This window comes from Trachemys scripta, chromosome 3, assembly GCF_013100865.1.
Source record: "Trachemys scripta elegans isolate TJP31775 chromosome 3, CAS_Tse_1.0, whole genome shotgun sequence".
NCBI lineage: Eukaryota > Metazoa > Chordata > Testudines > Emydidae > Trachemys > Trachemys scripta.
Window position 1 is genome coordinate 98,766,297 of NC_048300.1, and position 19,265 is coordinate 98,785,561.

Consider the following 19,265-nt stretch of genomic DNA (forward strand, 5'->3'; position numbering starts at 1 on the left):
TTCGGGGAGGCTAGCCTACAGGCTCCACCCCTTCCTCCCGAGGCCTCACTCCCCTCCCCCCCCCCCCGAGTCCTCCCTTTCCCCACAGCCAGAGCCCCAAGCCCCCCACGGCCCAAGCTGTGCCAGCCGGTCAGCCCCAGCTGGCCCGACCCTGGCTGGCTTGCTCAACTCCCAAGCTGCCCCAAGCCACGCCGGCTGGCCCAATCTCCAAACTGCCCCAAGCCACGCCGGCTGGCCCAAACTCCATCAGCCAGCCCGAATTGCTGCGGGCCACCAGCCTGACCCCCAGCCCATCTCACGCTGCCCCTCTCCGCCCTAGCCCCTGGCTGCTGGCTGAGCTGGAGCTGAGCCCCCAGCTTTAGGGCTGGGGGCGGGGGTAGGGGAGCATGGGTGGTGCCACAGCTGTGGCCAGGGAAAGCTTAGCCTTCCCTGGCCTGATACCCGCCGTCCCTGCTTGTGGCTCTTCTCTGAACCCTCTCCAATTTGTCCAACATCCTTCTTGAAGTGTGGCCTCCAGAACTAGACATAATTTTCCAGTAGTGGTCATACCAGTCCCAAATATAGAGGTGACATAACCTCCCTACTCCTATTTGAGATTCCACTGTTTATGCATCTGTGATGCTTCCCAGGAGTACTCAGGGGCTGCAAGGCACCTTGCTATCACCTGCCCTGAGTGTGAGAAAGCCTTGCCTATGCCTCCCGTGGGTCAGCTCCCCAACTCCATCAGCCATGGGCAACACAAGCACTGCCCTTTAGGCCTCACAGTCCCTGATGTTACTCTACACGTTAGCAATTGACATATTCCAATCTTTGAGCTCTCTGAGCAGCTCCCTTCACTTTCCAGCCCCTGGTCCACTAGACCCTCGCAGTATTCACAGATCTGCAGCTTCCAAAGAAACAGTACAACTCAGCTTACCAGTTCCACCTCTGATCAGTGCTCCACTTAACACATCACTTAGCACAGAGTTTCAAGTAGTAGCAAGTAGAAGTATTGGAAACAAATGATTACATAAAAATAAAATCATAATACACATTCTAGAGCCTTGATTTAATTAACAAGATATTCTCATGTCGTACAGAATATTGCTCACCCAAAATCCTTGCTGCTCCATACAGCCAGGCTAGCTGTGACCCTGTTTACATGAAGCAAGCATGCAGTCAATTTGCATCCTAGGTGAAGGACCCAGTGTGTCTCTTTGCCCCAGGCTTAGTTTGCAAAAAAGCAGACATTGTGTAGTTTGTATTGTATGCCTCACAAATGGCCAAATAGGGAAATAGGTGCCTTACCCGCCTTAACTGCAAGACCTTAAGAACATCATTTTAAAGATAGATACATAACTCCTTAATTATTATCCATCCATACATTTTGCAATGATTATGATAACCAGCAGGCAACTGGCTCTTGGTAGAGAGCTCAGATATTACCCTGGATCAGATATCTACATAATAGTTCACCAGAGGGTATTCCCGTACAACCTTATGCACCCCCAGTACTAATTACCGACTGTGACTCCTAAGTCTACTTTAGAGTCACTGCTTCCCAGCATAGAGTCCCCCATCCTGTAAAGATGGCCTACCTTCTTTGTTCCTAGATATATAGCTATACATTTGGCTGTATTAAATGCATATTGTTTGTTTGTGCCCACCTTACCAGGCAGTCCAGATCATTCTGTATGAGTGACCTGTCCTCTTCATTATTTACTACTCCTTCAATCTTTGTACCATCTGCAAACTTCATCAGTGATAATTTTATGTTTTCTTCCAGCTCATTGATAAAAAGTGTTAAACAGTGTAGGGCCAAGAGCCAATCCCTACAAGACCCCACTAGAAACTGCACCTACTCAATGATGATTCCCCAGTTACAATTACCTTTTGAACCTATGAGTTAGCCTGTTTATAATCTGTTAAATGAGTATCACATTGATTTTGAATCTTTCTAATTTCTTAATCAAAATGTCCTGCAGTACCAAGTCAAACTCCTTACAGAAGTCTAAGGGTATTACATCTACACTATTACCTTTATCAACAAAACTTGTAATCTCATAAAAATTATATCAAGTTTGAGCTATTTCCCATAATCCCATGTTGATTGGCATTAACTGTATTACTCTCCTTGAATTCTTGTATCAGCTGTTCCATTATTTTGCCTAGAATCAGTGACAGGCTGAAAGACCTATAATTACCCAGCTCATTCTGTTTATCTGTAAGGTCTCAGACCCAGGCCTGGGAGTCCCTGGAAAACTGCCCTATGCTGGCTTCTACCCACTGGCTACTGAAATTAGGTGGTCTGAGAAGCTACTAGGGCTATAACCTTAGCCAAGGCACTACTCAGAGGAGCTCTGATTGGAGGATTGCCTGGCTCCACCAATTGGTCCAACTATGCTATTTAAGCCAGGAGGAAGAACAGAAAGTTTGTCTGGGCAACAAAGTGGTTTCCTGTTGTAGCTGTATTGGACCTTGCTTGTGCCTGCTCCCTGCACTCAACCCTGTTCCTGCTCCTGCCTTACCCTGCCTTTGCTCCTGCTCCTACTCCTGCTCTGTGCTTGATCCTTGCCTCTCCTCCTGTCCTTATGCGTGGCCACCAGTCCTGGCACCAACTCTGGCCTCCAGCTTTTGACTCTGACTCTGGCAATTGGCATCTGACCTTGGCTTTGACTCTGAGCTTCGATTCCTGGTTCTGACTCTGGCTTGACCCCTGGCTCTGGTAACTGGCAGTTGACTCTTGTGGTGACCCTTGGCTTCGTTCCCCAACCTGGGTGCCTGCTCTGCCTACTAGACCTGACTCCTGCTCTGACTACTAGACCTGACTGCCTACATCCTGGTCCATAACATTACCCTTTTAAAATATTGGGACAAGGTAGCTCAGTTCTATCCTCCTGCAAGAGCAGGAAATTGTCCACTAGACATGCAGTTCTCTCACAAACAGGAAAAAACTGTCACATCACATTCTCTGTACAGTTAGCTTCATGAAGGGAATTATTCTGAGGATAGAGAAGCTAATTTCACTCTCCTCAACCCATGGGCAGAGTGCAGGAGAGCTTTGCTACCCTTCTGCAGCTGTTGCCTCAGTCTCTGGGTTAGAATAGGGTTAGTCGTTCTACATGGGGTTTGTGACCATTGGAACTGCATAATCATGGACTTAGTGGCCAACTGTTCACAACTCTCTTGGACAGCATTCTCCCCACCCCCACCTCTCTGTACCCTAGCATGAAGCCTAGCATGCAGAGGATGTAAAGTACCTCTGTGCACTGACTCCACAGCTACCCAGCCCTCCGTGTAGCAGTAACACCACAGTCCCTGCCTTCCAGGGCCCCTATACCTTGGGTGAATGTCACTCAGGGTATGTCTACACCCAGCCGCTAATTCGGCGGCTGGCAATCGAAGTTCTGGGTTCGACTTATCGCGTCTTGTCTGGACGCGATAAGTCGAACCCGGAAGTGCTCGCCGTCGACTGCGGTATTCCAGCTAGACGAGAGGAGTACCGCGGAGTCGACGGGGGAGCCTGCCTGCCGCGTGTGGACCAAGGTAAGTTCGAACTAAGGTACTTCGAACTTCAGCTACGTTATTCATGTAGCTGAAGTTGCGTACCTTAGTTCGATTTGGGGGTTTAGTGTAGACCAAGCCTCAGAGAAGAATCCTTCCTATTCTGAAGAGTGCTATGAAATTGTTCAGAAAATGCTGTTCGTACATATTCACAATACTCCTGAAGTCTAAGAATGCTAAGCTATGTACAACAGATCTCCAGGTATCCGCATGTGAATAATATAAAGAGAAGTGGTTGGCTTTGTAGGGGAACTCATACGTACAGTTGTAATTTAATGTCCACTAAAATGGGAAGAAAAAAATTTGGGGGGAGGGAAGATCAGAAAGGTGTTTGTTTTTAAGATAGGTAAAATCCAGGGCTTGTCAATCGTCGCCCTGCCTCACTCAATTATCTGAAATTATCAGTCAGCTCTATTCTCAGTTATGCTGAGTCATTTTTACATCACTGTGGCAGGTGCTTTAAATTTACACCCATCTTAAGGCACTTTTACAGTGCTTGAGCAGGGCCTGATTTGTTACCTAATTTTAGTTTTCTCATTATAGTAAACACAGTATACCCAAACTGTGCAGTAAATCAGGATTGCTATATTTTTGGACAATGTTTTCTCCGGGGCAAATTCTGAACCCATACCTGGATCCAAATAACTGGATGGGTGGGACCAGTTGTGGAAACAGATGAGTAGCAGCAATCCTCTTCCCAGCCTGTGGTATCTCTCCACAGAGGCTATTTCAGCTCAGTGGCTGAAGTAGCCACCATGGCACTTACCTAGCCCTTCCTGGGGAGAGGATGTGAGGATACACAAAGGAGCATGTCTTCCAGCTCCACCATTACTCCAGCAATCCACTGTGCATTGCTAAAATGCACCCCACACCATGGATGTCATGGGGGAGGCGGCATTGGAAGGCACTGCCTTCCCCAAACTGCAAGCCTCAGGAAGGCGTGGAATTCCCCTCCCCCAATGCCTGACTGGAAGTCCCCCCGCAAATATAAAAGTCAAACTACACCTATGCCCCACATCTACATCCAGCTACCCCCTTACCCGATAGTACTGCATCACTTCCACCCCCAAAGGGAAAGCCTGTGTTGTATTTGGAAAACTCCCAATAACCCCAATGGATAATGAATATTTTAATTCCTTTTCAGCAGTCAGTTAGAGGGAAAATTTTTTTGTATCCATACCACTTTGGGTGCTTTTAATTAGGTTGTACAATTCCACAAGCTATTTCCTGTTAAGTATAATAATAGCACAGATAACACTTCAGATTTAATGTGAACATTAGCTTTTCTACTATTAATTCCTAATTTATTATCTGAACCCTCCTTTTCATTGGATGGCATACAATGCTACGTTTACTTCTATCCCCTATGTTATTTCCCTGTTGAGCTTGTCCCACCCTCCTATTTTGGAAGCACCTTAAAAAAATAAACAAGTCTCCTGGGCAGACTGTCAGAAAACTCTTTTCAGTATTCTTCAGAAACTGCAGTGTACAATCAGTTTAAGATGATGCAATTGCATGCTGATCTGTTTTTCCTTCCTGTGTGCATTAAAAAAAAGAAAGCAATATTTATTGGTGGTCAACTTCCTAAAATTATTAGGTGACAGTTATATAGCATCTTTCATACCAATGCACCTTACAAGTTAATTATATGTTATATTATATATGTCCAGAGTTATTTATTGCTTGTGTTCATTTTTAAAATGCATCAGCAAAAACAGATCCATACACATCTGCATAATTTAAAACTTACATATATAGCACCGCTGCAAAATCCTACCTCAGTGCCTCATCGTGGTGCAGCAGTGACCCTGGCCGTCTGACAACTATGGTAGCGAGGCGTATGCCCTGGTAGGTCTACAAAGGTGTCAGACTATCCAATCCAAGGAGGGGGATTGCTCTATCAGAGGAAAGAGCGTTTTTCCTTCTCCTTAGAGGTTGAAGGCTAGCTAAGCTTGAGGAGGTACGTATGCCTGCCCGCCTAGCCAGTGGAATGACTTAAAGTTAACAGTTAAAACAACACGAGTAAAGGGGTCTTAGTTCCCTGTGTGTCATCAAACCGTTCTTCGGTGGTGGAGTGGAAATTGAGCGACGAAAGGTTGCTAAAAATGTCAGGTGCTAGACCAAAATGGAAAAGGACAACACTCGCTGTGTGTACTTACAATTGTAGGTCGCTGGCAAGAGAGGAAACGTTAAACCATCTGATGGAGGAGAAGAAAAGGATAAGATGCGATAGCCTTGGTGTCTGCGAAACCCGACGAAAGAAGAAGTTGGAAGTCAACTGGAAGGATGGAAGGATGGAAGCACTGTGAGGCTCAGAAAGGGAGATGGCGCTAGAAACTATTGGAGGAGTCAGATTTATCGTCAGTAAGGATTGGGTTTCGAAAGTCATATTATGCCAGCTAATATCATCACATATTGCCCGCGCGCAAAAGTCCACTTACATTGTCCCGATGGGAGATTTCAACGCTAAGGTCAGGCGAGGGAAAGCTGGCGAAAAGTTCATAGGGAGATATGGCACCGGCGAAATAAATGAAAGAGGAGAAAGGCTGGTAACGATGGCAGAAATGAAAGAACTCTAGGTGGCAAACACCTAGTACAAAAAGAAGATTGCAAAAAGGTGGACATGGATCGCGCTAAACACGAAGTGTAAGAATGAAATCAACTATATTTTAGTCAATAAAAGGTGCATTGTTCAAGACGTCTCTGTGGTGCAGCCCTTCAACACTGGCAGTGACTATCGCCTGCTTAGCGCGAAGTTGATTTTCGACGAAGTAGTGGAAAAGAAAGCATTACAGATGGCAAACAGGAAACAGCACCTGAAGACACTCGATGAACCAAAGTTGAAGAAAGCAATTTCTGGGTTTGACTGGAACCAGACAGAAAAGTGTGCTGAGGACTATAGTATCTTTGCTGACAAGCTGTGACGTTGCATAAAAGCATTTGAAATTGAAAAGATGAAGAAGGCAAAGGGAAGAATCTCGAATGAAACGAAAAGCTTGTTAGAGAAGCGGAGAAATATGAAAAGGAGCTCGGATAACAACCTCGAGTACTCCATTCTGTGCAAGCTTATACAGCAAAAACTGAAGGACGACTTTGAGAACTTCCGGAAAGAAAAACTCCTTAAAACAGCTGAATCACACAAGAGCCTCAGAACATGCAAGCGGGAATTGGCACAGTATTGATTGAGCGTAACAGCATTGAAGAACAAGGACGGAGAGACAGTAATTTACAGAGCAGGGATGGAGGAGGTCTGCAAGGATTTCTATACAGAACTGTTCAAATCAAGAATCAACGTCCCTCTCCCAACGCTCCAAGAGTCAGAAGAACGTGTCCCCCCAATAATCGTCAGTGAAGTCCAAAGTGCACTACACCAGATGAAGAAGGGGAAAGTTCCAGGCAAAGATGGAATAACGTCAGAAATGATTTCCGCAGGAGGCGAAAAACTTTGGAAGGCCCTCGCTTTAAGATTCAGTCGATATCTCGAAGAAGGAAAAATACCATCAAACTGGAAGGAGTCGAATACCATCTTGCTGTACAAGAAGGGGGAAATAGAGAAAATCTTAAGAACTATCGACCTATATGCCTGCTCTCTCATATCTATAAACTCTTTACAAAGGTGATAACGAACCGACTCTCACAGAGTCTGGATGAACAACAGCCGAGAGAGCAGGCAGGGTTTCGAAGAAATTTCAGCACAATCGACCATATATTTACCCTTAGCCAGCTCCTAGAAAGAGCGAGGGAATACAAACTCCCGCTGTACATTGCTTTCGTCGACTATGAAAAGGCCTTCGATAGCATCAAGTAAATGCAATATTAAAGGTGCTCTCAGAGCAGGGCATTAACACGCAGTACATCAGTTTGTTGAAGGAAGTGAATACTGGATGTACAACAGACATTACTCTCCTCGAAACTCCCCTCCGCATCCCAATCGAGAAAGGCGTAAAGCAAGGAGATACAATTTCAGCGAAACTATTTACCGCCTGCCTTGAAATGGTTATGAACAAGACCAATTAGAGGAGTGGTGTTAATATAAATGGAGAACGATTATCTCATCTCAGATTCGCGGATGACATCGTACTAATTGCCGAAAGCACCAACCAACTGCAGAGCATGCTACGAAGACTCGACAAGAAAAGCAGTCAGGTTGGTCTGAAAATGAACCGTTGCAAAACGAAATACATGCGATCAGACGTCTTACGAAAAGCCCAAATAACGGTAACAGTAGAAGAAATTGAAGAAGTGGAACAGTACATATATTTGGGCCAAGAAGTTAATATGCGCCAAGACATGAACGGAGAACTCTTGCGAAGGATTTGGGCAGGATGGTGTGCATCAAGGACATCCTCAAAGGAAAAATCGACAAGACCACATGTACAAAAATCTTCCATTCAACAGTGCTGCCAGCCATCCTGTATGGCAGTGAAACGTGGGCACTGACGAAGAGAGAAGAGCGGCTGTCAGTAGCTGAAAGGACAATGGAACGAGCTATGTTGGGAATTTCCCTTCTGGATCATATCCCAAATGAAATGATTAGAGAACGCAGCGGTGTGAAAGATATTGTTGTGGAAAGCAGATATAATAAGATACGATGGGTGGGCCACATAGCACGGTTCACGGACAATAGGTGGACCGCAATCATTACTGAGTGGTACCCGCGAGAACAGAAAAGACCACCTGGTCGGCCTCTAAGAAGATGGGAAGAGGACATTGTAAAACGTTTCAGACGAATGTGGAGAAGAAAGGCAAGAATGCGAGAAGAATGGTGGACGTGTTGTGATCGGCGCTGTCTTAACAACAGCTGAAGACCAATCGATCCAGGTGACCGATCCTGGTGTGGTGATATATAGCTTTTATAGCTGGTCAAAAGCTGCTCAAAAACAGAGACATGAAGGGCCTAATCCTGTATGGTAGCAAAGTACCAAGTGTCTCTTTGAGATGCTGAGAGCCTTCAGCTCCCACTCACTTCAGAGAAAGGAGCTCAGCATATAAAGAGGCACCAGCACCTTTCACAATTGGGCAGTAAGTGACTTTCTTAAAGTCACATAGGAAGTCTATAGCAGAGACAGTATTAGAATCCACATCTCCTGATTCCCAGTCTTGTGCTTCCACTACATAACCATTCTTGTTCCCATGTACTGCATTACTGTTGTAGTTATACATTTGAAGCCATCTAGCCACATCAGAAAACCAGACAGCAAGTTTTATCTACCTGAAGGCACCAAACTAAACCTTCGAGATTTGCTGGTAAAGAACATATTTATCCAGTACAAAAATCCTATAATGGGTATACAGCATTATGACTGTGAGACAAAACCAGGGAATTTAGGTTACTTACCATCCTTACTGTATGATACTGCTCTAGTTATTTCACAATGTCTCAGTTTAAGGACAACACTCTGGCCCTAATTTTAAATTGCTTGGTTTATGACAGTTTGCGTCACAGCATTAATGTTAAACAATTTTTTTTAAACTTCCTTCATGAAAGCTTTGCTGATCATGTAATGCTTGACAAAGCAGAATAGCTCCATTAGAATTATGATTTATTGTAAATATGGAAGTATTAGGAATGACTATTATGGATCGTAAAACTGCATGGAAATCCATTGAATAACAAATTATGTGAGCTGTCATATTTATCAAAGCTCAATAGCTGTATCATATGCATTTCTTTTTAAAATGCCAAAAGCAATTAAACCACACCACATCTGCTTGCCAAATTTCACTTGAAATTAGACAGGCTAGTGCATCATGTCACTTATTTTAATATTAAAAAATAGAAACAAAGAAGAGAGGCAGGAGAAAAAGGAAGAGTATACAACAAAGCCAACTACATACAAAGTAGCCAAGACAGACAAAAGCAAATAAATATTACACAAAGTTTACATTGCATACTAAATAGCATTCACACAGCCTTTATACATTAGCAATTTTTTCATTTGAAGTTAAGGAGCTGATTCAGCAAAGCACCTAAGCACATGACTAATCTTAAGCATGCAATTGTTTTTCTGAATTGGGCTCTAAATGAGCAAAGGCCAACGCTGGAGCAACATCAGCATTCCTCAGGTTTGACATAATCAAATATTTTCATTTCTTCAAATCTCAAAGCTGGTTTCCACACAAGAATTTATATCCAAATACCTTCTGAATCAAGCCCCGGTGAGGATGTTACATGGTCCCTGTGAGTAAGAGGTAAATTTGAGCTAGAACAAATCCAGACTGTGACTTTGTTAACTGTGGAAGTACTAGCTGCTGCCATCTTTGAGTCTAAGTTTCACTGTGCAAGGGTTCTCAAACTTTCTGGAACAAATCTTCAAAAGCGATTATTTCATAAACTGTATCCACCTCCCTTTTATGACGGAAGAATATGCCCTGTGGATATTGCTACACAAAGACATGAATTTAAAGATATTTTTCTGCATAGTAAATCAGGAAATAAGTGGAGAAGTTACAGGAGAAGTTACAGGTGTGTTGGTATCAGGCAAAAAATATGCAGCACAGTTCAACTCAGCCTCTTTTAGGCAAGTAGACAAGAGCATTCACGCTGGCCTTTATCTTTTGTTAATCAGATTCCATCAGGTCCACAACAAACTTATTTTGCTTGGACCAAACATTCTTTGGCAGCCCAGACATCCCACTGGAGGGGCTGCTATGCATAAAATAATTCATTCTGGCTTTCAAATTTTTGCAGTCTTCCTGTGAGAAGATCCTCACTCTACTAGTGCCACCCCCACAAGGTTCTCGGAGAGGGCAGCTTTGTGCTGGTTTCTACCAACGGTAGATTCCATCCACCAGCATCTGTAGAAGACATCTGGTATGTTATGGTGGTGGTATTGTAGAACCTGCCAGTTTTAACTAGAGATGGCTATCCATTATCTAACCCTTGTGCTTCCTGTGACCCGATGGCATTCTCGTACTACCCAAAGTATTGTCTATATACTCCATATAACGTCAAACTTACCATCTTCCTAAGGTTTGGTTTTATTGGGCACTCAGATAATTTAAAAGTTTATGAACCTCAGCCTAAGCGTGCTCTCCAAGCCTGGCAGTTTTAAAGTTTTTTTGCAGAACCTCCCTTTCTTTGTCCCTAGTTCTTTCTCATGCTCATTTCTTATGTCCTGGTAAGTTATCAAGTCACACCTGCCCCAAGTCAGCAGAAGTGACTCAGCAGTTTTATGCAATGTTCTAGGATGGTGGGTCAAGAAAACATTCCTGCATCCCTATACTATATTATATTCAACTCCAATTACACTTTAAGAAAAAGTCTCATAAAAAGTTATATATGCAAGTATAGTTAAAAAGAACAAATCCATTAACAAACCAAGAAATTCTTGTGTAAAATTCCAAACAATCCAGACTATCCACTTTGACACCCACAGCAAGCCCGGGCAAGTAACACCATAATCATCAAACTTTCCTAAAAGATTCACAGCTAGACAATGAACCATGACAAAAACAACTATATGTTGGAGCCTCACTATCAGTTACCTGCTCTTTGGTCACATTTTGTTTCTTCCCCTGTGGCTAACTTCCTGCCTCCACAAATTCCTGCCTTGCAATGCCCCAGAGTATGATACAGTCTTCTTGGAGGACGATTTTGGGCTGATGCTACTTTTAGTATATTCTCCTTCGCCCTGTGCCTAAAGTACAGTGCTCCGACTTGTGGTTGCTAGAAATTTAAAGGGAACAATAAATGTAGACTGTTTACTTTTTTTGCTATTCCCATACATAAAACCAAACACAACACAAAAGGGAAGTTGTGATCATTATACAGAAAACAGAACAACCAGGCAGTTACAGTCACCTGCCATCTTGGGACACTGCATATTTCCATCTGTTTTTTAAAGCATGGCTTCATCACCCTTGTGGCTATCATATTCCATCTTAGCATGTCTGTAAGTTTCTTGTCAGAAAATGAAACGAGAGTCTTTTTTAGGTCACCATTTACAACATGCCACCTCTTTGTATTAGCCAGAGCTGATGGTTCCTGTAGCTCTGGATACTGTGCTGCAGGTACTAGGGCAGTAGCTTGAGATACAATACTGTGGGCTCGTATCAACACAATGCTGCAGCCTCCCCGCCATGAGCCAATAGCTCTTTCATAGAATGCATGGATGTGGAGTGGAACGAGCTGCTCTCAGGTGCATTTTTCTCACCGTCCATTAAAAGCAATCAAGGGAAGGAGCAAGTTTAGATCATTGAACCTCAGCAAGACCAAGGTTACCTGACAACTCAGTCTCGACCTTAGGTAGCTTTTTCAGGAAGGGGCACACCTCCCAAAGATAACTGAGCTGGTTACTGAGATAAGAATCAAGTTCTCCTGGACTGGTCTCTGGAGACACTGTTGTAATCTGCTGCAGGAAGGTTTAGTAAACAGGCAGAATGGTCAGGGCACTGGACTGAGTCCCAGGAGAGATCAGGTCTGCCCCTGACCTGCTGGGTGACTTCAGGCAAGTCACATCACCTGTTTCCCCTCCCAGCTTTTGGATGAAATCTTAGCCCCAGTGAAATCAATGTCAAAACATCCAATGACTTCAATGAAACCAGTTTCGCCTTTTATTAGTCTGGTGACACTAGGCAGAAGGTGATTAATAAGGCAACAGGAAAGAAGGGATAAATGTATTTAAAACGTGATTGCACAGTGATAATTCAAGGTGGCCATCAACCAAAGAACTATGAATAGAGTACAGCAAAGAAGCAAGTGGTATTAGGTTAAAATAATATTTCTCCCCATATCAATTCAGTGCAGAGCATTACTTTACATACAAGCAGACTGAGCAACTGTCCTCTCTTAACATATTCTACTCTTTGATTAGAGATAGAAGCAAGGAAAAAAGGACAGACAGTAGTGAGAGATTGCATAATGTCATCTTCATGGATGAAGAAACAGTGGAAGTGGATTACCATGGCAATATGTGTTTCTGGAACGCCTGTATTTAGCACCTGAAGCCACAAAGTTACCTGTCTGGGAGCCATTTCAGCAATGGAGAATGGCCCCATGGTTATTTTGGAAGATGCAGCATGGCTTTATATACTCCCATTAAATCTTATAGTACTTGTTTTGCATCTGTGCAACTACTGTACTGTCATTTCAGGTGACATGGACCAATAATCCCTTTTGTTTTAAAGCAGAATGCTGGAAGAAGTGGTACTATTCCTGAAGAAGTTTAATCCTCCCAGATGTTTTTCCAGTGTGATGGTGTCATGTACATTCTGTACCAGTTTCTAGGTAAAGGGCTATAAAAACAATAAGTATTATTCTAATCAAAATACAATAAATGAAAAATTTAATTTTCTTGCAGACAGTGACCCAACGATGGGAGCTGCTTTCACCAAGAACCATGAGTGCAAACAGCTCCTAATGATGTATTTTGGTACAAATTAAAATATGCAGAATATAAGAATGTTGATCACTGCTTTGCAATTTGCTGTCTACTTACAATCTCTTTTTTGATCTACAGGTCACTGGATATGAACACAATACAGCTAGTGTGGCATCATCATAGCTCCATTATATACAGGCAGAGGCTAAAGTCAGCAAAAAAGGGGGAACTGAAGGTCATTCAGAGAACATCTCCACACAGTCGAAAAATGTAAGAGACACAGAAGTCATCTGGCCATATCAGAGAGAAAAGGAGTTGCCAGCAGGATGTAGCATTGATTTTGTTGCTGGACATTAGAAGTGTCACAGAATTTCAATTGAGACAATGGATTTTGTTACAACATGAAAGCTAGTCATCCCACTCCACAACCATGCATTCTATGCAAATCTCAACTTTCATAAGGCGTTTGATACTGTCTCACGTGACCTTCTCAAACAAACTAGAGAAATACAACTGGTTGGAAAACTGTACTGAAAGAGTAGTTTATCAATGGTTCAGTCAAGCTGGAAGGCCATATCATGTGGAGTCCCACAGGGATCTGTCCTGGGTTCAGTTCTATTCAATATTTTCATAAATTATTTGGATAATGGCATAGAGAGTACACGTATAAAGTTTGCGGACCATACCAAGCTGGGAGGAATTGCAGTACTTTGGAGGACAGGATTAGAAATCAAAATGATTCTGACAAACTGGAAAAATAGTCTGAAATAAATAGGATGAAATTCAATTAGGATAAATGTGAAGTTCTATACTTAGGACGGAATGATCAAATGCACAAATACAAAACAGGAAATGATTGCCTAGGAAGGAGTACTGCAAAAAGGGATCTGGGGGTTGTAGTGGATTAGAAACTAAATATGAATCAACAATATAATATTGTTGTAAAAAAAACCCCATCACTTTGGGATGTATTAGCAGGAGTGTTGTAAGTAAGACATGAGAAGTAATTTTTCCACTCTACTCAGCACTGATAAGGCCTTAGCTAGAGTACTGTGTCTAGTTCTGGGCACCACACTTCAGGAAAGAGGTGGACAAACTGGAGAAAGTCCAGAAGAGAGCAATGGAATGACTAAAGGTCTAGAAAACATGACCTGTGAGGAAAGGTTGAAAAATTGGGTTTGGTAAGCCTGGAGAAGAGAAGAGTGAGGGGGTACAGGAAAACGATCTTCAAGTATGTAAAAGGCTGTTATAAAGAGGAGGGCGTTAAATTGTTCTCCTTAACCACTGAGGACAGGACAAGAAGTAATAGGCTTAAATTGTAACAGGGGAGATTTAGGCTAATCATTAGGAAAAACTTCCTAACCATAAGGGTAGTTAAGGAACAAATTACCAAGGGAGGTTATGGAATCTCTGTCACTGGAGGTTTTTAAGAGCAGGTTGGACAAACACCTGTCAGGGATGGTCTAGATAACATTTAGTCCTGCCTCAGTGCTGGGGACTGGACTAGATGACCTACCAAGGTCCCTTCCAGTCCTACATTTTTATGATTCTGGGGTTCCAATTTGAGGCAGGATATTAACCAGGATAAAGCCTTGAATATCCAAGAATCTCAACCTGTATGACATGCAAGTATTATTCGAATCTTACAAATTGGTAAACAAATTGGTAAACAGCCATAGAAAGATTGAAAAAAGGCACTTGCACTCAGGGTCAAACAGGGAGCTGGTGGCAAATTCAGGTACAGATTTCGAGTTCCATTGCTTTAACTGCTTGAATACACGTCTTCCTTAAATCTTAAATAAAATGTATACTTTTATGTTAACATATAACATCCTATATTTAATGTAGAAATGTTGCTTGAGTTTGAGGCATTCAGTTAATATTATGCTTAAAAATGATAAAATATCAGTTTAGGGGTCAAATCTTGACCAGGTCAGGGTTTGGCCCCAGTTGTATGCTTCGTATTGACCTTGTGGAAAATAAATTAAAAAACGCATCAAAAGCAAAATGAATTATGTTTGGCAAATTTCTACTCTACTCTCAGCCTTCCTCTTTACAGTAGGGGTATATTGGAAAAATGAATTAAAATTAATGCTTTAAACCAAGTCTGCAACACTATTTCAGGATTTTCATAAATAGTCATTAAAGATCACTATTCTACAAGAACTTAATGTTTACCATTGGTGAAATATTGAATCTAATGTTCAGTTAGACTGTCCTCAAAAATGATATGGCATTTAGTGTACGTCTTGCATTTCCTTTAAAAGAGACAATTTAATGCAAGGCATGGCCCTCTGCTGGAGCTACCCCCACAGTGGCACTATGCAGTCACTCATCCCAATATAAATACCTCAAGATCTTTCAACATTTCTGGCTAAAGTGGCAGTCAATGGTCTAATGCAAGTGAGAATATTGCTTGAATGCTACTTGTCTGCTTTGCTGTAGGCTTCCTATCCAGGAATAATATAACCGTTTAACACCTGCGGTGGAAGGGATAAGGCTGGTCTTACATATTTTTAAAGAAAGTCCAAGAATTGCTGTGTTTCCTCAGCCTCACTCCTCCTGCTATCACAATGCTCCTGCTGTTTTTATAACCTCCCCATTAGTCTCCTGTCAGTTTTTTCTCTGTCTTCCATCTTTTTATTTCTTTAAAATATGCTTTATTGCCACCATTCCTGACCCCAGCCACCAAGCAAGCAACACAGGCGCCATGATGACTTTACAGTTGACATGCCCTAGGATTGGCTGCGGGAAAGGAGAAGAGAGAGAGCTATTATATAGCCTTTTCAAACATATACACTGGTAGCTGTAATTCAGAAGAAAACACCACTGAATGCTTCCAGCTATAACTACAGATATAACAACTATTACCAAAACAGGTGCCAAACAATGCTGGAACTACCCTGACACTCCATACACTATTTAATGAATATTTTATTGTTATACCAGGAAAGGCTTTTAAAAGAATACAGAAGACAACAATTATGCAGAGCTGTCTCACTAACTGAGAGAGCAAGAATGTAAGCTCTAACATGAAACTGAAAGATGGACACTTTTCACAAGAGCATTGTTTCTTAAAGCTACAACATAGGATGGACTGAAACTGCAAAAAGTGCATACAGCTGACCCCAAGACAACAGTGGTCATATGCAAAACCATATTTGCCTAGCAAAGTATTCTGGTGTTGGCACGCTGTTTGACTGATAAATTACAGAGCTATATATCTGTTATGCAGAGCAGTAGTTGGAGTTCTGCCTAACAATTATCCGTAGTCTGACTCTGAAAGTTTATTTGGCAGAAGGATGAATTTGATAACAAAGGCCTGATTCACTGACATTGATAACCAAATTGGTATTTCCAGCACTCAATGGTTAAAACCAGCAGCTGTGCATAAGACTCTATAATTCTATAATGCTAGAAATAGCATCGACTCAGGAAATATTCAGGCAGGTACCCAATGTGTCTCTATCATTATCTTGTTTATATATAAAATGAAAAACTACCAAAGTACAAGTTAATTAGGCACTCTGGTTTACAGATATTTTAGACCTTACAGTTGTGTCAGCAGTTATACTCTGAAGTTAAATATGACTTCTGAGATATAGGCTGAAGTGAATTTGCAAAAGGACGCCCAAATCCCATTAAAAGACAATAGGCATTGGGTGCACAGCTCTCCGTTAGCTCCTTTGAAAGCTATTATACATTTACGTGTCCAAGCAGACACATATTCCTGGAAAAGGTCCCTAGTTCACAAGTGTAACTGAAGCTCATTTAAGGCTCAGTTCTGCACAACTGAAGTCAATGAGAATTTTGCTATTGACTGCAATGGAAGCAGAATTAAGGCCTTACCCATTATGTGAGGCTCTTCACAATATTTCATTTGATCTTTTTATCTAATTCTTAACTCACCATTCAAAGGTACAATTATACAGTTTATCTGTCTGTCTACATTTCTGAAAGAGAGAGATTACCAATCACGTTTTTGGGGATTGATGATCATATCAGCAATATGGGACATACTGACACTGGCTGGTTAAAGAGCAATGTCCTATTTATTTTTAATTCCAAAATGCTGCTGAATGCAAAGCAATGAGGAATCAGAACTTAAAACCTTCCTAAGGCAAAAAGGAAACAATACAGGAAAAACTGTTTCTATGGTTTTCAGATATTAGCCTTTCTCCTCTCCCCCAAATGGCCTTTAAAATAAAGTATGACTCATTCCAGAAAAGGCTCTTACAGATGGATTAAAGTGATAGCTCGGTCAGGATTTCAATAATATTAATTGTTGATGGTGGAGAGTTTAAAGCCAGGAGAAATTAGCAGTTTGTGGTATCTCTCACCTACAGGCATTCTATACTGTAATAAGGGAATCCTCTCACCTGACTGGAAAACTCTGCCTAGTCATGGAATATCAAGTATGTGTCATTGTCTTTTATTCCAGATCTATTGAGTATACTTAAAAAGACAGGAAACATGGAGAGTGCAAAGACTGCCCCCAAATCTCTCATCTAGCTTATTTAATAAAAGCTAATGTTAAACTTGCACCACATCAGTTTAGGAATTCACTGGTACTGTAACGGACCATACATTGTCAGTAGTACTAACACTTTAATCTCTGGTAGTACTTTTTGTTTATCTTAAGAACAGGATTTCACAGAAATCAAAGCAAGTTTTTCTAACCTGCTTATCCACAAAATCAATCAAGGTACATGAGAGATGAATTTGGCCACTACAGCTTAAAGGCACAAACAAAAGTACACTCTTATTATAAAAATAAAATACAGTAGTATCGTCTTGTAGTATCTTCTTTCAATTGTACTGTATAAAAGTGTGTGTATACACAGTATATAGTGAGTCATCTTTTTAAGTACCGAGCAAACCAAATGACTTAAGCCAGGTGCAATGGCAATGATAATTCTGTACCTTCCTTTATTTTTTGCTGGTACAATAAAACAATGAGCAACAGACATGTGCAAGTTGCACTGCAGTTAAAGCAATATGTGAAATGTTCATCACAAAGAGTTGTCTTTTTGCACTGATCAATATAACCATCAAAAAGTGAAATGCAAATACTCTGTTTCTCAGAATAAGTAAAGCTATTATTGGGTTTACCTCCTTAGAAACCCGTAGATGCATTATTTGGCATTAAAATGAATGCTCTAAAGATGAAACATCAAAGGAAACAGAAAAAAGTGCAAATATATTCAATGTTTTATCTTCTAATTGATTAGAGAGCAAAGTGTTTTTACATAAAAGAAAAAACATCTTAAAATAATAAATACATGTGATGAGTATGAATGTTAATGCTATTTCAGTTTGCTCTGTTAATTACCTATACAGACCTTTTGCCATCTGTCAGATATTTTTCTAGTTAACTGTATGCATTTTTCCCTCCTCTACTGTGGTATAGAGAGATCAAAGTCCACACTTTCTGCAGACAGATTCTGAAATAATACTGAAGTCCCTAAAAGATGAATTTTCAATTACAGTTTATATTCACATTTCCAAAATCCCCAAACTTCAGCAGACTATTAAAGGGTTAAATGAGCATGTCACATTTTACACAATAGAAATTCAGTTTAATAAACATAACATTTTTAATAGCAGAACTGCAAATAGCAGAATAGCATACATCCTGCAGCAAATGAGACACGATACAAATGAACCCTTAGGGCAGCTAAGAATTAAGATCCGTTTTCTTTCACTTACCAGCGTTATCCATTTTTTCTGCACCCGCCAGCACTCAAGAAGCAGAGTTCTATAGAAAAGCAGCCGGTGCTGCTCTTTTTCTCTCTAATGAAGCTCACTGCCCTTCTCCTGATTATTAGACCTTGCTGGCAGTCAGAGCATACTTCATGCACTGACTGCAGTAGACACCACCAGGAAATTTATATCTCCAAGGATGACAAACAGCCATTAGCTCCATTATAGGCTGATTAAGACTGTGTGAGCCTATCAAGTGGATACTTGAATCCCCCCTGGATTTTCACCTTTCCTGGGGAGAAAACAAAAAAACCCTCCAACTATGTAATATTGAATACACAATTTTGCAAAGTAGAAAAAACGTTGTTTTAATGAGGAAATGTTTAAAAGGTGGGGGGGGGACAAAACTCTAAAGAAAAAGATGTAGATAACAGAGTGGAATGAGCCTACATTATAAATGGCAAAAGTTTTGATTCTGGGAGGAGGGAGGGTGGGGAAAGGCAGCCTTTTTCCTAAGGCATTTTAGCTTTGAGAAAAATGTATCACTGAAAGAGGTTACTTTTGCTGCAGTCATTAATTCTGCACTGATTGGGGGTGGGGAGACAGAATCAACTGCTGAGAGTGAATGTTATCAGCAAAAATTGAGAGTATCTAGGGCATGTTGGTTACATTCTGTATTGTAGAAAGGAAAAGCTT

The 19,265-nt window shown here is 41.5% G+C and overlaps 1 protein-coding gene across 1 annotated transcript in view; it reads right to left on the reverse strand.

The window, feature by feature from the left end:
- PHACTR2 (phosphatase and actin regulator 2) overlaps window positions 1-18,632 on the reverse strand; it is a 161,000-nt gene extending 142,368 nt beyond the window's left edge. Inside the window, exon 1 of the mRNA XM_034765497.1 lies at window positions 18,576-18,632. Coding sequence (XP_034621388.1) covers window positions 18,576-18,588 — 13 coding nt within the window. The 5' untranslated portion in view covers window positions 18,589-18,632. The remainder of the gene's footprint in view (window positions 1-18,575) is intronic.
- Between the last annotated feature and the right edge of the window lie 633 nt (window positions 18,633-19,265).